The sequence below is a fragment of the Pseudocercospora fijiensis genome (assembly GCF_000340215.1).
Source record: "Pseudocercospora fijiensis CIRAD86 unplaced genomic scaffold MYCFIscaffold_1, whole genome shotgun sequence".
In the NCBI taxonomy this organism is placed as follows: Eukaryota; Fungi; Ascomycota; class Dothideomycetes; order Mycosphaerellales; family Mycosphaerellaceae; genus Pseudocercospora; species Pseudocercospora fijiensis.
Window position 1 is genome coordinate 3,000,146 of NW_006921532.1, and position 16,022 is coordinate 3,016,167.

Genomic DNA, 16,022 nt, shown 5'->3' on the forward strand with positions numbered 1-16,022 from the left:
AGAAACAGCGGCATTTCGGTCAGATGCGAGGAGTTTGGGAGTTGGTATAGAGGCATTCGACCGTTTGGTCTTCACAGCATGGCGCTGGGGTGATAGAGTGTATATATTACTTCGGACGTTTGACGCCCAGGCGAATGAAAGCCATGACGTGGTTGTATCTTTGCACTGATAGTAGTAAAACTATTCGGCCAGTGCTCGCAAGATGCTCCATACAAAGAATTTCAGTGCTTAGCAGGGCCACCGAAAGGAGAAGCCAACAGTTCTCATGATCTCTCCAGGACCAAACCCTTTGTATTCGAGAGCTCGACTTTCTGAAGGCCGCCTCGTACAGCTTGAGATCTATCGTCAATGCTTGACCTTTGAAGCCCTTTTCGGAATGTGGATACTATAGAGATATCTAGGCTTCCCAAGAGCCATTTGCACCAGACAGCTCCATTCGAGATCCCTGGTTTCCAGAGTCGCAAAGAGCATTCATCGCCTGGGACCCATATCTGCTGTCGGAGCTGATTACCTGCTGACGGAGCTGATTACCTGATGAAGCACACCTGGCAACTCAACGTGAGCACATGATCTGGAAGTGTCGCAAACAGAACGTAGGGGCCAGTCTTCCGACTTTCAAGGAGTCAATTACTGCCAGCATCCTACAGAATTTGCCTTGTGAACCTTCTCTGCAATTCACCTCTATACCTAGCTGCGTCGTGCACGGACCCTTTCACACGCTTCGCAGCATACTGGAAGTCGACCAGATCCAATTGTTTCGATCTTCGCTTGATAGCGCTCTGCACAGCCTCCTTGACCATGGCACCCAGATCAGCTCCCGAATACTCATGACACTCTTCTCGTACGAGTTGAGCGAGTTGTGGAGTAAATTCACAAGGCTTGTTGCGAACGACGGCTCTAAGGATATCGACTCTCTCATCTGGACCTGGTAAATCGACGAAGAGGTGAGTGCCTAACCGACCAGGTCTGAGCATGGCACTGTCGATATGCTCTGGCCGATTAGTGGCTGCGATAACGTAGATTCCTGCTCGCTCGTTGAGTCCGTCCAGTTCAGTCAGAAGCGTGTTGACGACTCGCGACGAAGCTTCACTTCCGCCGTCCTCGCGTTTCGGTACCAAGGCGTCGAATTCGTCGAAGAAGATAACACAAGGTACACTGGATCGGGCTCTTTGGAATACTTTTCGTACTGCTGCCTCGCTTTCTCCGACGAATTTGTTGAGTAACTCGGGTCCTTTGATTGAGATGAAGTTTGCTTTGCTCTCCGCTGCGGCAGCCTTTGCTAGTAAGGTCTTGCCGCAGCCTGGAGGGCCCCAGAGAAGCACACCTGACGGAGCCGCTTCGCCAAAGTCATCGTATAATTCAGGGTGGGCGATAGGCTCCACGATTGCGGTCATAATCTCTTCGCGAACCGTCGCAAGGGCTCCAATATCCTTCCATGAAACATCTGGGATGGTCGCAAATCCCTCGCGTTTGCTTGAAGGAGTGATAACTGGTAGAACTGCTTGGAAATCTTCCATGGCGAGTTGCATCACTTCAAAGCCTTCAGGTCTTGGCAAGTTGGCGTCAGCACGAGCATTCAATCTTCGCACTCTGTCGACGGTCTGTCTCTCTGAGGCCCTGTATTGGACGTTCAGCTCCACGGCTTGGTTCTCATATGCGAGTCGAAGGCGCCTCATTTGATGCGCTCCAGCTTTGCCGACCAGATCGTGCAAATCAGCTCCAACAAAGCCTGCTGTCTGCTTGGCGAGCCTTGTGAAGTCGACGTCCGTAGCCAATTTCATCTTCCGTGTTTGAGTTTCCAGTATTCTTCTGCGCACCTGTTCATTGGGAACGCCGATATTGATTTCCGTTCCGAATCTACCACCCCTTCTGAGGGCCGGATCGATACTGTCTGGTCGGTTCGTTGCTGCGAGCACGATTACCGGCTTCTCGGTGTCGCGCTGCAACTCGTCCATGCTGACAAGCAGCTGTGCCACTATCCGCTTCTCCATTTGACTCTGGCTTGACTCACGTTTTGGAGCGATCGCATCAATTTCGTCGATGAATATCAGACAGGGTGCGTTCTTTTTGGCCTCCTCGAAGCGCTCGCGAATACCCTTTTCTGACTCGCCACTCATGCCGGATACGATAGCGGGACCCAAAATTTCGACGAATGGCACCCCCATTTCTGCAGCCATCGCTCGTACCAACATCGTTTTACCACATCCTGGAGGCCCATGAAGCATAATGCCCTTCGGAAGCGGCAAATCGCTCTCGCGGTAGTCGTTGTGGTATTTGAAAGGCATGATGAGATTGTCGGCTAATTGATCAATAACATCGTCCATGCCGCCTACGTCGTCGAATGAAATATCGGAAGGCGCGTCCATATTGATTTTCTCGACTTTCTGTCGCTTCGGCAGTGCCTCTCCATTTGGTCGACGCTTTCTCGAAGTATCGCCAACGGAAACCGACTGCTCAGTAGGTGCCTGTCCAGCGGAAGCGTTTTGCGGAGCGCCATTGCTCAAGTTCGCTCTCAAGCTCCGATTCATTATGTCGGCACCAAGATCGTTCTCCGGAATTGCGTCTTCAATTATAGTGTCGGAGTCGACCTCGTCGCCTTCGTTGGCCCCTATGAATTCGAGAACACGCTCCAATGAAGCCTGTAGGGTTTTCTTGGGCCTCCTTTTGAGTGCCGAATTGGAACGTTGCAGGGCCGTATACAGCGATACCACGTCTGGAGCCACACCATCGGCGAGGAACTTTTGTACAGCTATATTAATGTCGTTGTCTAGATCATTGTTAGCAGGCGACGTCGCTCCGCGGTGGATTGCTGGCTTGATGCACCGAGAGCTCCTTGTAGTCGCATAGTTATACCCGCAGCGTAGAGCTGAATCCGAGAAATTTATATGGAGTCGACGTTTGTCATGAGTGATGGAGTCGTCGTCGTAAGGACCTTCGACGAAAAGAGCGATTCGATGCGACCGAAGTTGTGGCTCGAGGCCTGAAATCAAAGTGTGCTTCGGGAGATAGATGATTCTTCATCAAGGTTCGATGTTATCGTGGAAGTGGTTGAGTCGATTGGCAGGTGGAAGGTGCAGATTTTGGCAAGCACTATCGACGGAGCTCGGGCCGGGCACATGGCGTTCCTGCCGCGTGCCAAGTCGCATGAGCCCAACTCGATCTCTTGACTTGCATGCCTGCAATAACGATGTCCGCGATATTGGTGCTCATCGCTCAACGTGTAGAATATGGGCAACTCGGGTAGCAAGAACAAGGTCTCGGATCAGGACAGGTGTGCGAACACGAGCAGCTAAGCATCTGCCTCCTTCATTGACTCCTACCAGAGCCATCCTCGATCTCAAGATCCAAAGAGATAAGCTACATCAGTACCAGAAACGAATCACGACGATCACAAGTCGAGAGACTGAGATTGCGAAAGAATGTCTTCGATCTGGAAATAAGCAGAAAGCACTGCTTGCTTTGCGAAGGAAGAAATACCAGGAGTCTCTTCTTGCCAAAACAGATCAGCAGCTAGCACAATTGCAAGCACTTACGAGTGATGTGGAGTTCGCCTTAGTACAAAAAGATGTGCTGTTTGGACTTCAGCAGGGTACAGCTGTGCTGAAAGAAATACACAAAGAGATGGGAGGCTTGGACAAAGTCGAGATGATCTTGGAAGAGAGTGCGGAGGCTCAAGCATATCAGAAGGTTGGATACAGCATTGATCAGAACAATGTCATTTCGCTGACAAGAAATAGGAAATCAACGATATGCTTGCTGGCAAGATGTCGAATGAGGATGAGGATGAAGTGGAGGATGAACTTGAAGCCATGGAGCAGGAAGCGCTCAGAGCACAAGGAGTACAAAACTTGCCTGACGCACCGAGAATTACCACTGGCGAGCTACCTGACGCTCCTCAAGAATCGCCGGCAGAGAAAATCAAGAGAAGGCGAGAAGAGAGAGCTGCGAGGCAGCAAAATGAAGCCATCGCTGCTTGATACTTTCAACATACGGGAGGAAACTTTTGGGCATGGCGTTGGTGATACCCACGACGCATTTCATGAGTATATAGGCGGCATATGCAAACATTGTATCCAATTTGCAGCATCAAGCAATTGCAATTCAATAATTCTCGTCCATCCCACCAAACCATGACCTCAGAGGCACGCACAGCAAACGCGGGGCACGCGACATTGATGAAGCCGCCTTCACATTTCTTCTCCATCAACATGTACACCACGACCAAACCAGAAGATCAGCTCCGGCTCGATCACACTCAAGACAGCACAGCACACAATGTCTCACTGCCATGACGAACACTCTCACCACGGCCATGACCACTCCGAAGGCGCATCCCACGACCACACGGACGATCTAACCCCAGCCCTGCAAAACCACATCTACTCCCAAATCGACTTCAGCGCAGTCAACACCTTAAACGAATCGATCCCACGCTCCGGCTCCCAAATCCTCCAAAAGACCTGGACAGACCGCCTCTCGCCAACCCCCGAACTCGTCTCGGACGCGGACGAACAATTGTTGATGCATGTCCCCTTCACAGCACAAATCCGTCTCCACTCCATCCTGATCCGAACCTCCACCACAGACTCCGCACCACTGACCTTGAAACTCTACGTAAACCGCGAAGGCCTCGACTTCTCCACCGCTTCAGATCTCGAACCGACGCAGAAATTGGAACTCAGTCAGACGAACGATGTGCAAGAGATTCCGGTCAAGAGGGCGTTGTTTAATACTGTGAGGAGTTTGGACTTGTTTTTCGAGGAGAATTGGGGGAGGGGGGAAGAGGATGAGACGAGGATAAGTTATCTGGGATTCAAGGGAGAGTGGATGAAATTGAGTCGCGAACCTGTGAACTTTTTGTATGAGGCGGCAGCTAATCCGTCGGACCATACGCTTGCTTCTGGGGTGAAGGACTCGATGGGAAGCCATATTGGAGGTGCTGGAGGCAGGGATGGGATGTGAGGGGCATCGACAGACAGGATGATATGATTCGAGAAGGGAATGAGGGAGATGACAAAAGGAAGTGCCATCTGTGAAGATAGAAAAGGGAACGAGAACCATTCGAGAGGTATGCATAACTTAGGTCCTGTGAGAGGAACGGTGCCTTCGGCCAACCGTTGATGTATTTCCCGTTGAAGTACTAAAATCTGCACCCACTAATGAAACTGTACAGGGTATCCCATTACATAAAAGAGAAGACCGAGAAGACTCGAACCGTGAGCCTTCCTTCACGCACAGCACAAACTGTGCCATCTAGAAGTTTTCCCATCTTCCACCTCCCCTCCGACCTTGGCGTGGCGATGTTCCTACCACCGCTCGCCTTGGCTCTTGTAAGCACCGGCTTCGAGAGCAGGGATACTAATACCATAACCCTCTGTCCGGCCTGATGGGTCACCAGACTTGACCTCAACGCGAATGGTAACGTCAAGACCGTGCAAGCCCGCGAGACCAGTCTTTTGCAGGCCTTGAGCAGCAGGATGCTGTGTGCCGGCTTGAATCTCACCCTTGTGGATCGGCTCGCGCATGTTCTTGGGGAGCTTGAAGTCGCTGTTATCGGCGGTATTGCCGACACCGTTCAGCTCTCCGTCAACTGCTTGACCGCCGTTGACCGCGCCATTGACCGCGCCATTGACCGCGCCATTGACCGCGCCATTGACGGCACCAGCGGTTGCTGCACCATTCGTCTGGCTTCCTGCATGCGAATGAGATTCGGTGATGATCGCGTAGTTGCGGCTCGGCATGGTGGCGTGGTTGTTCTTGGCAGTCTTCGCAACGACGCCCTCCTCACCTTCGCCGGGGTTCTTATCAAACAGCTCAAGCAGAGTCTCGTCGGTCTCATGATCAAGATGGTGAATCTTGTTTCTCTTCGCCAACAGATTTGCCACGGCTTGTGGCGGTGGCTTGTTGGTGATGGCAGAACTGATAATGTTTGGCATGTATCGGTAATCACGCTCCGCGGGGATGTTCAATGACGGGTTGCTGTAGAATCGACCAATTGCAGCCAGATGGACATCGCCACCAAGGATGGTGATGCGGACACTGTGCTTCTTGGCTACCTCCTGCAGTCGATGGATAAGAGCTTTTCGTTCCTTCTTGTGCTGATGTGCTGTATAGTGGTCGTCGAGGTCGTCGAGCAGATCAACGCCACCATCGAACTGGTTGAAGAGGCCGCCGGCTACACCGAAACGCTTGTTCAGGAACTTGATGGGACCAATGATAGGACTGTGAAGAAAAGTCAGTTTGAGTCGGGAGTATTACTCCATCATTGATGCAAGCATACCTCGAGAGAATGTTTTCGAGCCACTGCAGTCGCGGGTAGGCGATGGGCACACCGAGCAGGAGGATCAAGTGCTTGATCGCACCATTCGATCTCGCCAGCTCGTCGCTAGTCCGCTTGAAGATAGCATCGTAAGTCTCCTCGTAGTTGATCTGGTGTCTTGTTCTTTCCGTCCGGGCATCAATGCCGACTAACGCAATACGCTTGCCCAGCTGGCAATAGATGTTGCGGCTTCGTTCTTCGACGTATGGGCCGGGTCTGCTTCCAATGATGAAGCTCGGATCTTCCGACTTCGGAACCATGACAAATGTATTTCGTAATTGCACTGCATCCGGGGAAGTAGTCTTGCCCGTCGTGTGTGTCGTTTGTGGCGCATCTGTGGTGTAGGTCGAAGGAGGTGGCGGAATGTGATGCTGGAAGAGAAGATAGTACTTGTGAGCAACACCTCCAATACCGCGAAACACGGAGGACTTCATGAAGTGGTCGGTATATGATCCAAAGCCGTCAATGATGTCGTGGTCGTCCCAGATGTTCAACTGGGGAATCTGCGCATTCGCGGTTGAGAATGGTTCGGTTTTATACCATTTGGCATAGTTCTTGAAGTAGTAATCGTCGCACTTGCTCCTCATATCTTCATTGAAGGGAAAGTCGCGACGCTTTCTTGGGTTGGAGATGTCAGTCCATGGACGCAGAGGACCGTCAACTCGGACACTGTCGTTATAGATCTGGTCGCCACCTCCAATCATAATATGCAATGGTTGCTGTTCATGCACACGCAAAACATCAGTCCACAGCACCGGACCAGTCCATGCATTCAGATCGGTTCCAACACTGAAGCCGTTGCAGGAGTGGAACATGATACGCATGCTGTCATGTCGAGATGGGATAACGAAGCGCTTGGGCTTGTCGAGAGGAGCGCGATCGGTCTCAGAAATCATGCGAGGGATGAGATAGTCCCAAGCCGTCTCCTGCTCGAGGAAGGGCGCATCGATCAAGTAACGCCAGAATCCTTTCTTTGGGTCCTCGAACAGCCTCTCAGCATCGAAGGTACGCTCTTGTGGTGCGCCTGTGCCATTGACAGCCCCACTGGCAGCTCCCACTGGACCGGCGCAGCGCAGAGAAAGTGGTGCAGGCTTGTTTCCCGGGGTCGTCACGATCAGTACACTTCCGTGCCATGTCGGCTGATCTGAGAGCTCGTTGCTCATGTGCTTGTAGTTGATGAGAGGACCGCAAAGGACTTCCGTTTCTTCAGACGTACTGACTACCTGAGGTCCTGCGCCCATGCCGAATTCGTTTTGCGGGATTGGCTCGTGTGTCTCCGTCGGCGTCGCGACCTTGCGCCTGCTCCAAGCTCGGGAGGCATCGTGGCGATTCAGCGCAGCCTTGTCCTTCACTGCATCCACGGCAGCCTGAGCTCTTCCTGACTCGCTGGGATTGGTCTCGACTTGTGTGGCCATCTCTCCCCGCCAATGTCCTGCTTAGCAAACCAAGGGAAGCCGATGTGACAAGGAACGGTCAATAGGTCGATGTCGATGCTGGCGCGAGGCTTGGTAGGGGTAGAGGTGTTGGTGAGGTGGTGTAGTGACAATTCGGCGTGGCGCGGCGAAGAGCGAACGGCAGAGAGAGGCAAGTGAAGGAAAGGCAATGGTGTGGACGGTCGAGGTGCAGACTGGAGCAGCAGGCTGTCCTACCACGCAGGCCAAGGCTTGGCTATGGGATTGCAGGTGGCTGAAGCGTGCAGTGGCTGGAAGACCGTGTGGGAACAGCTGATACGTCATGTCAGGAGCGAGAAAAGACAAGATTTCCAATGAGTTCTGATGTCTGATGCTGTATCCAACATTTCCCATGCGGGAAGCTGAGGAAGTTGGCGCTGCAACATCGGCCCGTCGTTCTAGTGCCAATGACGAGCAGTGAAATGTCATACTGCAGGTGTGCAGGTGGTATCCTTGCCTTCTCCTTCCTCAGGCACGCTCGCAGGCTTACACCAGCTGAGCCGAAGGTATGCACAGCAGGAGCACCGCACTCCTCCTCCTGCCACGGCCACGGCCACGGCCACGGCCACGGCTACTGCTCGAAGCGCTCGTACTCCGCGAAGTTGATATGACTGTTGTCGATCACCACGACTGCTGCGCGCATGGTGCCACTGCCCCGCTTGCCGCTCTTCTTCCCACCCTTCCCACATGCCCGGATCTTTTTCGCCGATTCCTTCTTCTCAATGCTCCCACCTTTTCCAGCTTTCTCGCACTGTGAAGCCTTCGCAGCGGCACGTCGCGCACATCGCTCCTCTCGAGCCTTCTCCTGGAGCTGGGCCTTGATAAGCTGACGATGCGCAGGACGCCGAACGCGAGTCCTCTTTCTGGGAGCCTCTTCGATGTCTTCAACCACGGCAGCGACGTCTCTAGTCCGCTTTGCCTTTCCCGTGGGAGCTGCACGCTCATTGAACACATATTTATCGCGGCCAGCAAGCGAGATGGGACTATCCCCGCGACCACGACCACCAGACATGAAGTACCCATCTGAGTCCGCCGTCCTGCCTCGGGGCTCTCTTGCTGAAGGCGCTGCTGAGCCGAACATACCCAGCCGCTGCTGATCCGATTTCGCCGTGTCGTACTCCTGCTCCGTCAAAGACCGCTTGCCGTTGACATTTGGAGCGATCTTGTACTGTGGCCGGTCGAGATACACGCTTTCGGAAATCTCAGAATCGTCGCTTTCTTCTGCGCATCGGTCAGCCGAAGGACAATTTCTATCGCAATATGAAAATCAAAATTGCTTACCAGGCTCGCTACTGCGGTCGACATGGCTCTGCCTTCCTGGAGTCTTACGACGATGCTGCTCGTCGCGCTGCACTTCGTCCTCGCTATCCGGCTCCGACTCGCACAGATCTTGCCGTCCTTCTGCACCCTCATCTGCATTGCGTCTGCCGTACGCATCCTCGTAATATCTCAATTTGCGCTGACGCTCTGCGAACATGCCTTGAGCCTTCTTCTCGGTAGGTGGTGGAGTCGGCAGCATCGTGTTGCTGGTTGCTCGCAAGAATGCGGAATGGATGTGTTTGGCCGTGATGAGAAGCTATGAGTAGAAGCAAGTGGTGATCACGGTGAAGGAGTGATGAATTTGAAGCTACTGATGAGAAAGCTACTGATGAGGCAGCTACTGATGAGGCAGCTACTAATGAGACATGAACAGCGACAATAGCAATTGCATGAGCAAGACGTGCGTAACGCATGCATGATCAGCGACAATAGCCACAACAACGCACATTACCGCATCTTACAAACAGAAATTCCACTCACAATGGCAACCACGAAGTCTCAAGACCTTGAGTTTTATGAAGGCGGTGTAGCATTGTACACGAGCATATGTCAACTAATCCTCGCTTCACTTCACTCCACTCCTGTTCCATGGTCTCCGAAATCACATGCAACACCCATCTCATTCTGACATCCGCCTCCGACCCGACCGCTCATATCTTCGGCTTCCCACTCGACGAACTCTTAGCCCCCCGATCCTGATCTGTAGGCTCACTATCACTCGTCTCAGCCTTCAACGAGACAGGATCCCCAAGCGCACTAGGATTCTTCTTCAACTTCTCCTGAGCCTTCTGTTTCAAAGTGTCTCCGTCATTTCCCTTATTCGGTCTGTCCTGATCCGTAGGTTCGGTCTTCGAAGTCTCAGCTTTCAAAGAAACTGGATCGCCAAGTTGAGAGGGATTGTCTCTGGCGCTATCTTTCAGAGATTTGTACTTTGAAAGCAGCATCGGTTAGCTTATAGATTGGTCTTGATGGGGCATTATTTGAGCGTACCACCATGATTGTTAGATTGAATGACTGGAAGTCTGGTGCTTGAGGGAAACTTGTAGATGGATAGACTGGAAGAGAAGCGATTCCACCAGTATAGCTTTCAGTCGCTACAGTACACACTTGCATGCAAACGTGCCTAGCCACATCCTAACCAGTGATGAGGGCAGAGCTCACATGCACTACCGTACAAGATCCTGGTAATCATGTCGTCAACGATGACCCCAGCCAGAGCTATCCCTTTGCGCATAAGTAGATTGAGTTCAAGATCTGGGTCGCATGTGATGAAGAATGATGCCGAGGCACGTGAATCGTCGTCGTGCATGACACTGCATGTATCTTACACAGCAAATGGTGATGACAGTTGATAGGGGACTTACTGAAAGATGCTGGACCACCAGAAATCGGTTGTATCAGACTCACTAAGGGTTGCTGAAATTGGGTCACAACCAATGCCTGTGCGATCATCTTTCTTCCCAGGTGTCTGAATAGGTAGGTATACGACTACCTAAGAATGCCTCATATCGCCTCCACATTCATACCACTACGCGGCGCTATGCACAAATGTCGAATTCGGGCCCATATCTCTTTTCTCATGCATCATACGTCTTTGACCCAACTGGCAGGTACAACACCTTTCCCAGCTTTCGACTCGACTTCACACCATCCATCGCCACCATCGGGAGCGATGAGGACCATTCTCTCGCCTTCCTCCATATCGATTTCTCCTGGGCCAGAAGCTTGATATGTGTAGAGTGCCTCGACATGTTTGACCTTCTTCGCGCCCCTTCTCGGCGCGACGGCTGGTCCTTGTTTCTTCTTCGCAGGTGTGTCTGAGCCGCTGAGACTTGTTGTAGAAGCTGTAGCTGCGACCGAGACAGGTCGAGTGTCTTTCGATGGAGGCGCCGGAGCGTGAAGCTCAGCATAGCTTGAAGGTACGATTCCAGCCACTGCGCCGAACTTAGCAGGCTTGACTTTGATCCAGCCCGAGCCGTCATCCGCTTCTAAGACTGTGAATTCATCACCTTCCGATACGCTGATTTCATCAGGGCCGGTGGCTTGATATGCGTAAAGCATTCTGCCTTTCTGCTCTTCGGAAGATCCACAATCTGCTCCATTGCTAGTCACGTAATGCGCAGGTGGCGGGGCCATCACTCGCCTCGTGGGCCCGGAACTGATCTTGGCAGCTGGCGCGGCTGAGCTCACAGAAGTGTCTTCGGTGGAGGATCTAACCGTCATGCCGGACACACTGCGATTAGCACTCGCTGCATAGCCGGAGCTGAGTGTATTCATCGACCCTATGGTATCGCTTCGTTGCAAGCTAGGTGCAGCGCTGCCATTGCCGTTGCTGACAGGTGGTGGGTTGGGTTGAACGGCCTGTGCAGCTGCTTGCCGCTCTGCTTTGATTGACTTTTTCTGTTCTTTGTTCAGTTCCCCCGGGCAGTCGGCAGGAACTTTCAGCTCGCACTTCGTATGACACGTGAACCCGCAAAGTTCGCAACTGAGGCCCTTCGCATTCAATCCCCATAATCGGTCGCCACAAAGATCGCAGCTGGTAGGTATCTTGTATGTTTGATGCTTGAATGTATGACTCTTGGCACCAACAGAGATATCTCCTACCGCAGAGATGATTGTGCTGACTTCGACTTCAGCAGTGATTCGTTTTCGGTCTGCTTCGTGCAGCAATTCTTGATGATGGAACTGTGCTCGCACGACCTCCACTTCATCTCGCTTGTCTTTTCCTTCTCTGATCAATTGCCGCACACGTTTTGCGCCCTCTACCTCCTTGCGCTTAGAGTCACATTCACGCCGCAGCTCCACAAGCGAAGACTTCGACTTGGTAAGGATATTCATCAAGAAGGTCTTGCTCGCGGGGTCGACTGCCATGGTATCGTCGTCTAGCCACACTGGTGCAGGTTCGAAAACAAAGTCTGCCGGGTCTTGCCACGGCGTAGCGTTATGCCGCAGAAACATCATGCTATCCAAAACAGGATTGTTCCTTGGTATTTCGTTTGATAGGTGGTCCACTAGCTGTGTTGAGCGAGCTAAGGTTTGCTTCTCCATCGAAGCTGCATTCGACCATAGATGATTGAGCGCAGCAGTTCGTGCTTCAGAAAGCCCTTGGAGTGACTATGATACAGGAATGGTCAGTAGATGGTCGTATTGATGCCAAATGACTTCTTACATCTAGCAGTTCAGGCACGTAATCATGATAGTATCGCTCTTTCTGCTTGTTGGTAACATTGATCGAAATCAAGTATGTGTTCTTCACGTTGCGCATCTCTGCCTGCTGTTGTTGAAAGGCACTCTGAGATTTCTGCTTGCCATGATCGAAACTGCTCTCGGTCTTCTTGCGCTTGTTCTCGACTTCCTGGCAGACACCATCATACTTCGCCTTCGTCTTCCTCAAGTCGGCATAACTGCCGTCGCGCTCTTTCTCTAGCTTAGCAGCGTAGTCGGCGTGCGACTTCCGGAGATCTTCATATTTTCCGGCCAATTGCTTGAGCGGCTCGGCCAGAGATGTTATCAGCTGATTCGAGAAGCGATCGTGCTCGGCGGCTCTGCCCTCCAAGGTGGTAAGCTGTACACCCCATGTGGTCATGGAAGCACTTTCCAGCGATCCCGGCGTCACTGAGGGCGTGTCGCCGACGCTGAGAGAACTACTCCTCTTCGCCTTCTTTTCATAGTATTTCTTGGCCAGCGCATTGAGCTTCTGGCCGTATTCCTTCTCTATTGCGCTCCGTTCTCGGTAAAACTGCTGTATTTCCTCTAGCCATGCAATGCCGCTGGTGACCCAGGCATTCACAGGCTTAAATCCATCTCGCAGCTCTGCGCCGAAGCTGGGAGCAAGCTCGACTTCGGCCATGGTTTGGGGAGGCTGTGTTCATATGTGCCAAAGTTTGGTAGGGGTATTGTTCGGTCGTCCAGCGGTGTCATGTCCCTCTGCCTCTGCTTCCCACGCCCGCGCAAGTTGCAGAGCAGATCAGAGTGAGCGAGGCGCAGACGCAGAGTCGCAGTCGCAGACGCAGAGTCGCAGTCGCAGACGCAGACGCAGACGCAGGCGAGGACTTCGGCGGAACTCTGGCCAAGGCGAAGGCGTTGCGTTGCGCGGCTCAGGCTCACAGGCTTTCACTCTGGGACACTCCGGCAGCTGCAGACTCCAGAGCCCCGCGGACATGGAACATCCTACCCTTCGACACGCAACAGCCAGCAGCTGCTGCAGCTGGTGACGTGCGCCATGTGAGATCTGACACGGACTATTTCATTATTCAACTCGCACATCAAATCACTCTTCGTTTCTCATCAATGTCGGCCCCCAATCTTATGTAAGTTTCATTGGCACGTGCACCCCTGGCTCTTTCCCGCAGCGCACAGATCCGGCGCGCGGGAGCCAGCCGCGTGCTGCCCCGCGACGCTTCCACAGGGCCACAGCCTTAAATATTTGGACTTCGAGACACACCCACAGCAGCGACGCATTCACACCCTCGACGCGCGACTGACGCACCACGCCCATTCATACACCGCAGACAGTCGCAACCATGTCGGACAGCAAGCCGACGTCCACCGAGCCAGAGACCGCCAAGCTCGCCGGCTTGAACCTGGGCTCAGAGTCTAAGACCGCCAATGGCACGAACCCCTCGGCCAGCACCTTCACGCCCTCAAAATTCAGCTGGGCCGACGACGAGGAATCTTCCGCAGCAGCAAAGAGCGACGAGAAGAAAGATGACGTTAGCAAGTCACAAATTGATGGCGCCAGCACTTGGTTGCATGGCTCGCGCGGCTTGGACGAGCCCGAGTTCGATGTCAACGTCAAGCTGGCCGATCTGCAAGAAGACCCTAACAACCCGCTGTATTCCATCAAGAGCTTCGAGGAGCTCAATCTGTAAGTGGCCCGCCTGCTCATCTAATGATATCGCTGCTAACACCCACCAGCAAGGAGGAACTACTCCGAAGCTTGTCGATCATGGCTTTCCAGCGCCCGTCGAAGATCCAGGAGCGCGCACTCCCACTCCTTCTCAAAAACCCGCCGCAGAACCTGATCGGCCAGTCGCAATCTGGGACAGGCAAGACCGCCGCTTTCGTTCTTAACATGCTGCAACGCGTGGACCTGAACTCAAAGAAGCCGCAGGCTATCGTGCTGGCACCCACGCGTGAGCTTGCACGTCAGATTGCTGGTGTTGCTCAATTGATGGGAAGCATGCTCGAGCGTAATGGACTTGTAATCACTGAGGCTGTTCGCGATCCCAACAACCGCGGCAACGTGGAAGGTCAGGTCGTTGTTGGTACAGCAGGCACCATCGTCGAGAAGCTCAAGCGCCGGCAGATTGATCCCCGCGAAATCAAGATCCTCACCCTTGATGAGGCTGACAACATGCTCGATCTCCAAGGAATGGGTGATCAATGCAAGCGGGTCAAGGCGCTCTTGCCCAAGAACACACAGATCGTTCTCTTCTCTGCCACCTTCCCGCCACAGGTATGTTGTGCTCAAACCCCACTTCGCTCGGTCATCACTAACATGTAGACAGGTCTTCTCATTCGCCGAGCAATTCGCGCCTGGTGCCAACCAGATCACTCTGGAAGTCGAGCAGCTCACGGTCAGGGGTATTAAGCAAATGTACCTTGACTGTCAGAACGATGAGGAGAAGTACGCTGCATTAACGAAATTCTACGGACTGATGACCATTGCATCGTCGATCATCTTCGTCAAGCGTCGCGATACGGCTGCTGAGATCGAGCGGAGAATGACCGCAGAAGGCCACACAGTCGCGTCACTCACTGGAGCTTTGGAGGGCAGTGACCGCGACGAGGTCTTCCGCAAGTTCCGAGATGGCGAAGCCAAGGTCCTCATCACCACCAACGTGCTTGCCCGTGGTATCGATGTCCAGACTGTCACTATGGTTGTGAACTACGACATCCCCGAGACTGTAGATGGCCAGCCAGACTTTGAGACATACCTCCACCGCATTGGCCGCACTGGGCGTTTCGGCCGCACCGGTGCAGCACTCAGCTTCGTCCACGACCGCAAGAGCTGGCAGCAACTGATGTCAATCTGCAGGCACTTTAGTGTTGAGCCAACGAAGCTTGACACTGCCGACTGGGAGAACGTCGAGCGACTGTTGAAGAGCATCATGAGGAACTCGCGTAATGCAGTTCAGGAAATTGACATGTCTTGAGCACTTTCACTAGGAGGAACACATGCCTTCGTTGGAATGATGAGCATGAACAGGGCGTAAAAGTTGCGATGGCGGCCACAAGAAGGGCTAGCGATCAACAAGCATGGAATGGCGTTCTTTTTGAGACAACAGGCGATAGAGCTGCCTGACTGATACCCAGGCTCTAGCGAGAAGTAATTCATTGCGGCGATCTGAGATCGGCTGCCGGCACACGATAACATTCCCAGACCCGATCCAGTGCATCGCGTTTCCGCCTTTCCAGCCTTCGTCTGTGCCCGATAGTCGCGATGTCTTCCTGCGCCATCGTGAAGAGTCCGACGCTCACAACCAGTCTCGCGAAGATGCGCTTCCTTTCCATCTCGTGAGATCTTGCCGTGTTTGGAGGTCTTTGTAATCTTGCATTGTATAGTGTGGAAGTGGAAAGATGGGTGGCTAGCTGGCTAGTATATATTTCAAGTCATGTGGCAAGGTTTCAACTTCAGTGGGTGGGTGGGTGGGTGAGCCAATCTACCTCCGTTCAGGCCTTTATGCATTTAGGATTACGTTGCGCGGTGGTGAATTGGTCAGATTGCACGTAATAGATTTAAATTAGGGCTAGCTTCCGTCTTTCCGAACAACCAATCATATACTACTCTACCTAATCCTTTGCCTAAAGAATGAGATCTCGAATAGCGCTAAACCTAATATAGTATAGTGTAGAAATGGAAGTCACGAGCACACACACGAATTCAACCACGAAGCGCCTGAATGGAGGTAGGAGCCAATCGGGATTCT

At 52.8% G+C, this 16,022-nt stretch overlaps 7 protein-coding genes across 7 annotated transcripts; 3 read left to right on the top strand and 4 right to left on the bottom strand.

Moving 5' to 3' along the window:
• Positions 1–106: 106 nt before the first annotated feature.
• MYCFIDRAFT_184697 (uncharacterized protein) lies at positions 107–2,845 on the bottom strand (the record flags this gene model as incomplete). The annotated part of the gene is made up of 3 exons (XM_007922925.1): positions 107–158; positions 688–2,749; positions 2,824–2,845. The coding sequence occupies 3 exons, from the start codon at positions 2,843–2,845 to the stop codon at positions 107–109; spliced, it is 2,136 nt and encodes a 711-aa protein (XP_007921116.1).
• Positions 2,846–3,227: 382 nt separating this feature from the next.
• MYCFIDRAFT_122388 (uncharacterized protein) lies at positions 3,228–3,935 on the top strand (the record flags this gene model as incomplete). The annotated part of the gene is made up of 3 exons (XM_007922926.1): positions 3,228–3,271; positions 3,324–3,687; positions 3,738–3,935. Coding segments are annotated over 3 exons (606 nt in total), but the record flags the coding sequence as incomplete, so codon positions are not given.
• Positions 3,936–4,275: 340 nt separating this feature from the next.
• MYCFIDRAFT_29235 (uncharacterized protein) lies at positions 4,276–4,962 on the top strand (the record flags this gene model as incomplete). Its single annotated transcript, XM_007921719.1, has 1 exon — positions 4,276–4,962. The coding sequence occupies one exon, from the start codon at positions 4,276–4,278 to the stop codon at positions 4,960–4,962; it is 687 nt and encodes a 228-aa protein (XP_007919910.1).
• A 344-nt stretch (positions 4,963–5,306) lies between these two features.
• Positions 5,307–7,560, bottom strand: MYCFIDRAFT_184700 (uncharacterized protein; the record flags this gene model as incomplete). The annotated part of the gene is made up of 2 exons (XM_007922927.1): positions 5,307–6,222; positions 6,281–7,560. 2 exons carry the CDS (start codon positions 7,558–7,560, stop codon positions 5,307–5,309), a joined length of 2,196 nt encoding a protein of 731 aa, XP_007921118.1.
• Positions 7,561–8,341: 781 nt separating this feature from the next.
• On the bottom strand, positions 8,342–10,542 carry MYCFIDRAFT_75652 (uncharacterized protein; the record flags this gene model as incomplete). Its single annotated transcript, XM_007922208.1, has 6 exons — positions 8,342–8,991; positions 9,052–9,346; positions 9,571–9,587; positions 9,803–9,964; positions 10,252–10,314; positions 10,455–10,542. The coding sequence occupies 6 exons, from the start codon at positions 10,540–10,542 to the stop codon at positions 8,342–8,344; spliced, it is 1,275 nt and encodes a 424-aa protein (XP_007920399.1).
• A 4-nt stretch (positions 10,543–10,546) lies between these two features.
• On the bottom strand, positions 10,547–13,048 carry MYCFIDRAFT_54906 (uncharacterized protein). The gene is made up of 2 exons (XM_007921920.1): positions 12,260–13,048; positions 10,547–12,204 (listed from the first exon to the last, which is right to left on the bottom strand). The coding sequence occupies exons 1-2, from the start codon at positions 12,938–12,940 to the stop codon at positions 10,675–10,677; spliced, it is 2,211 nt and encodes a 736-aa protein (XP_007920111.1). The 5' UTR covers positions 12,941–13,048; the 3' UTR covers positions 10,547–10,674.
• A 565-nt stretch (positions 13,049–13,613) lies between these two features.
• MYCFIDRAFT_25730 (uncharacterized protein) lies at positions 13,614–15,248 on the top strand (the record flags this gene model as incomplete). Its single annotated transcript, XM_007921523.1, has 3 exons — positions 13,614–13,957; positions 14,008–14,548; positions 14,601–15,248. The coding sequence occupies 3 exons, from the start codon at positions 13,614–13,616 to the stop codon at positions 15,246–15,248; spliced, it is 1,533 nt and encodes a 510-aa protein (XP_007919714.1).
• Positions 15,249–16,022: the final 774 nt, after the last annotated feature.

What these genes read in the sequence shown, in the direction of transcription:
- MYCFIDRAFT_54906 (XM_007921920.1), bottom strand. Translation starts at nt 12,940, where the DNA reads ATGGCCGAAGTCGAGCTTGCTCCCAGCTTCGGCGCAGAGCTGCGAGAT. An exon ending in ACGTGCCTGAACTGCTAGAT is followed by an intron (nt 12,205 to 12,259) that starts GTAAGAAGTCAT and finishes CCTGTATCATAG; the next exon opens with TCACTCCAAGGGCTTTCTGA.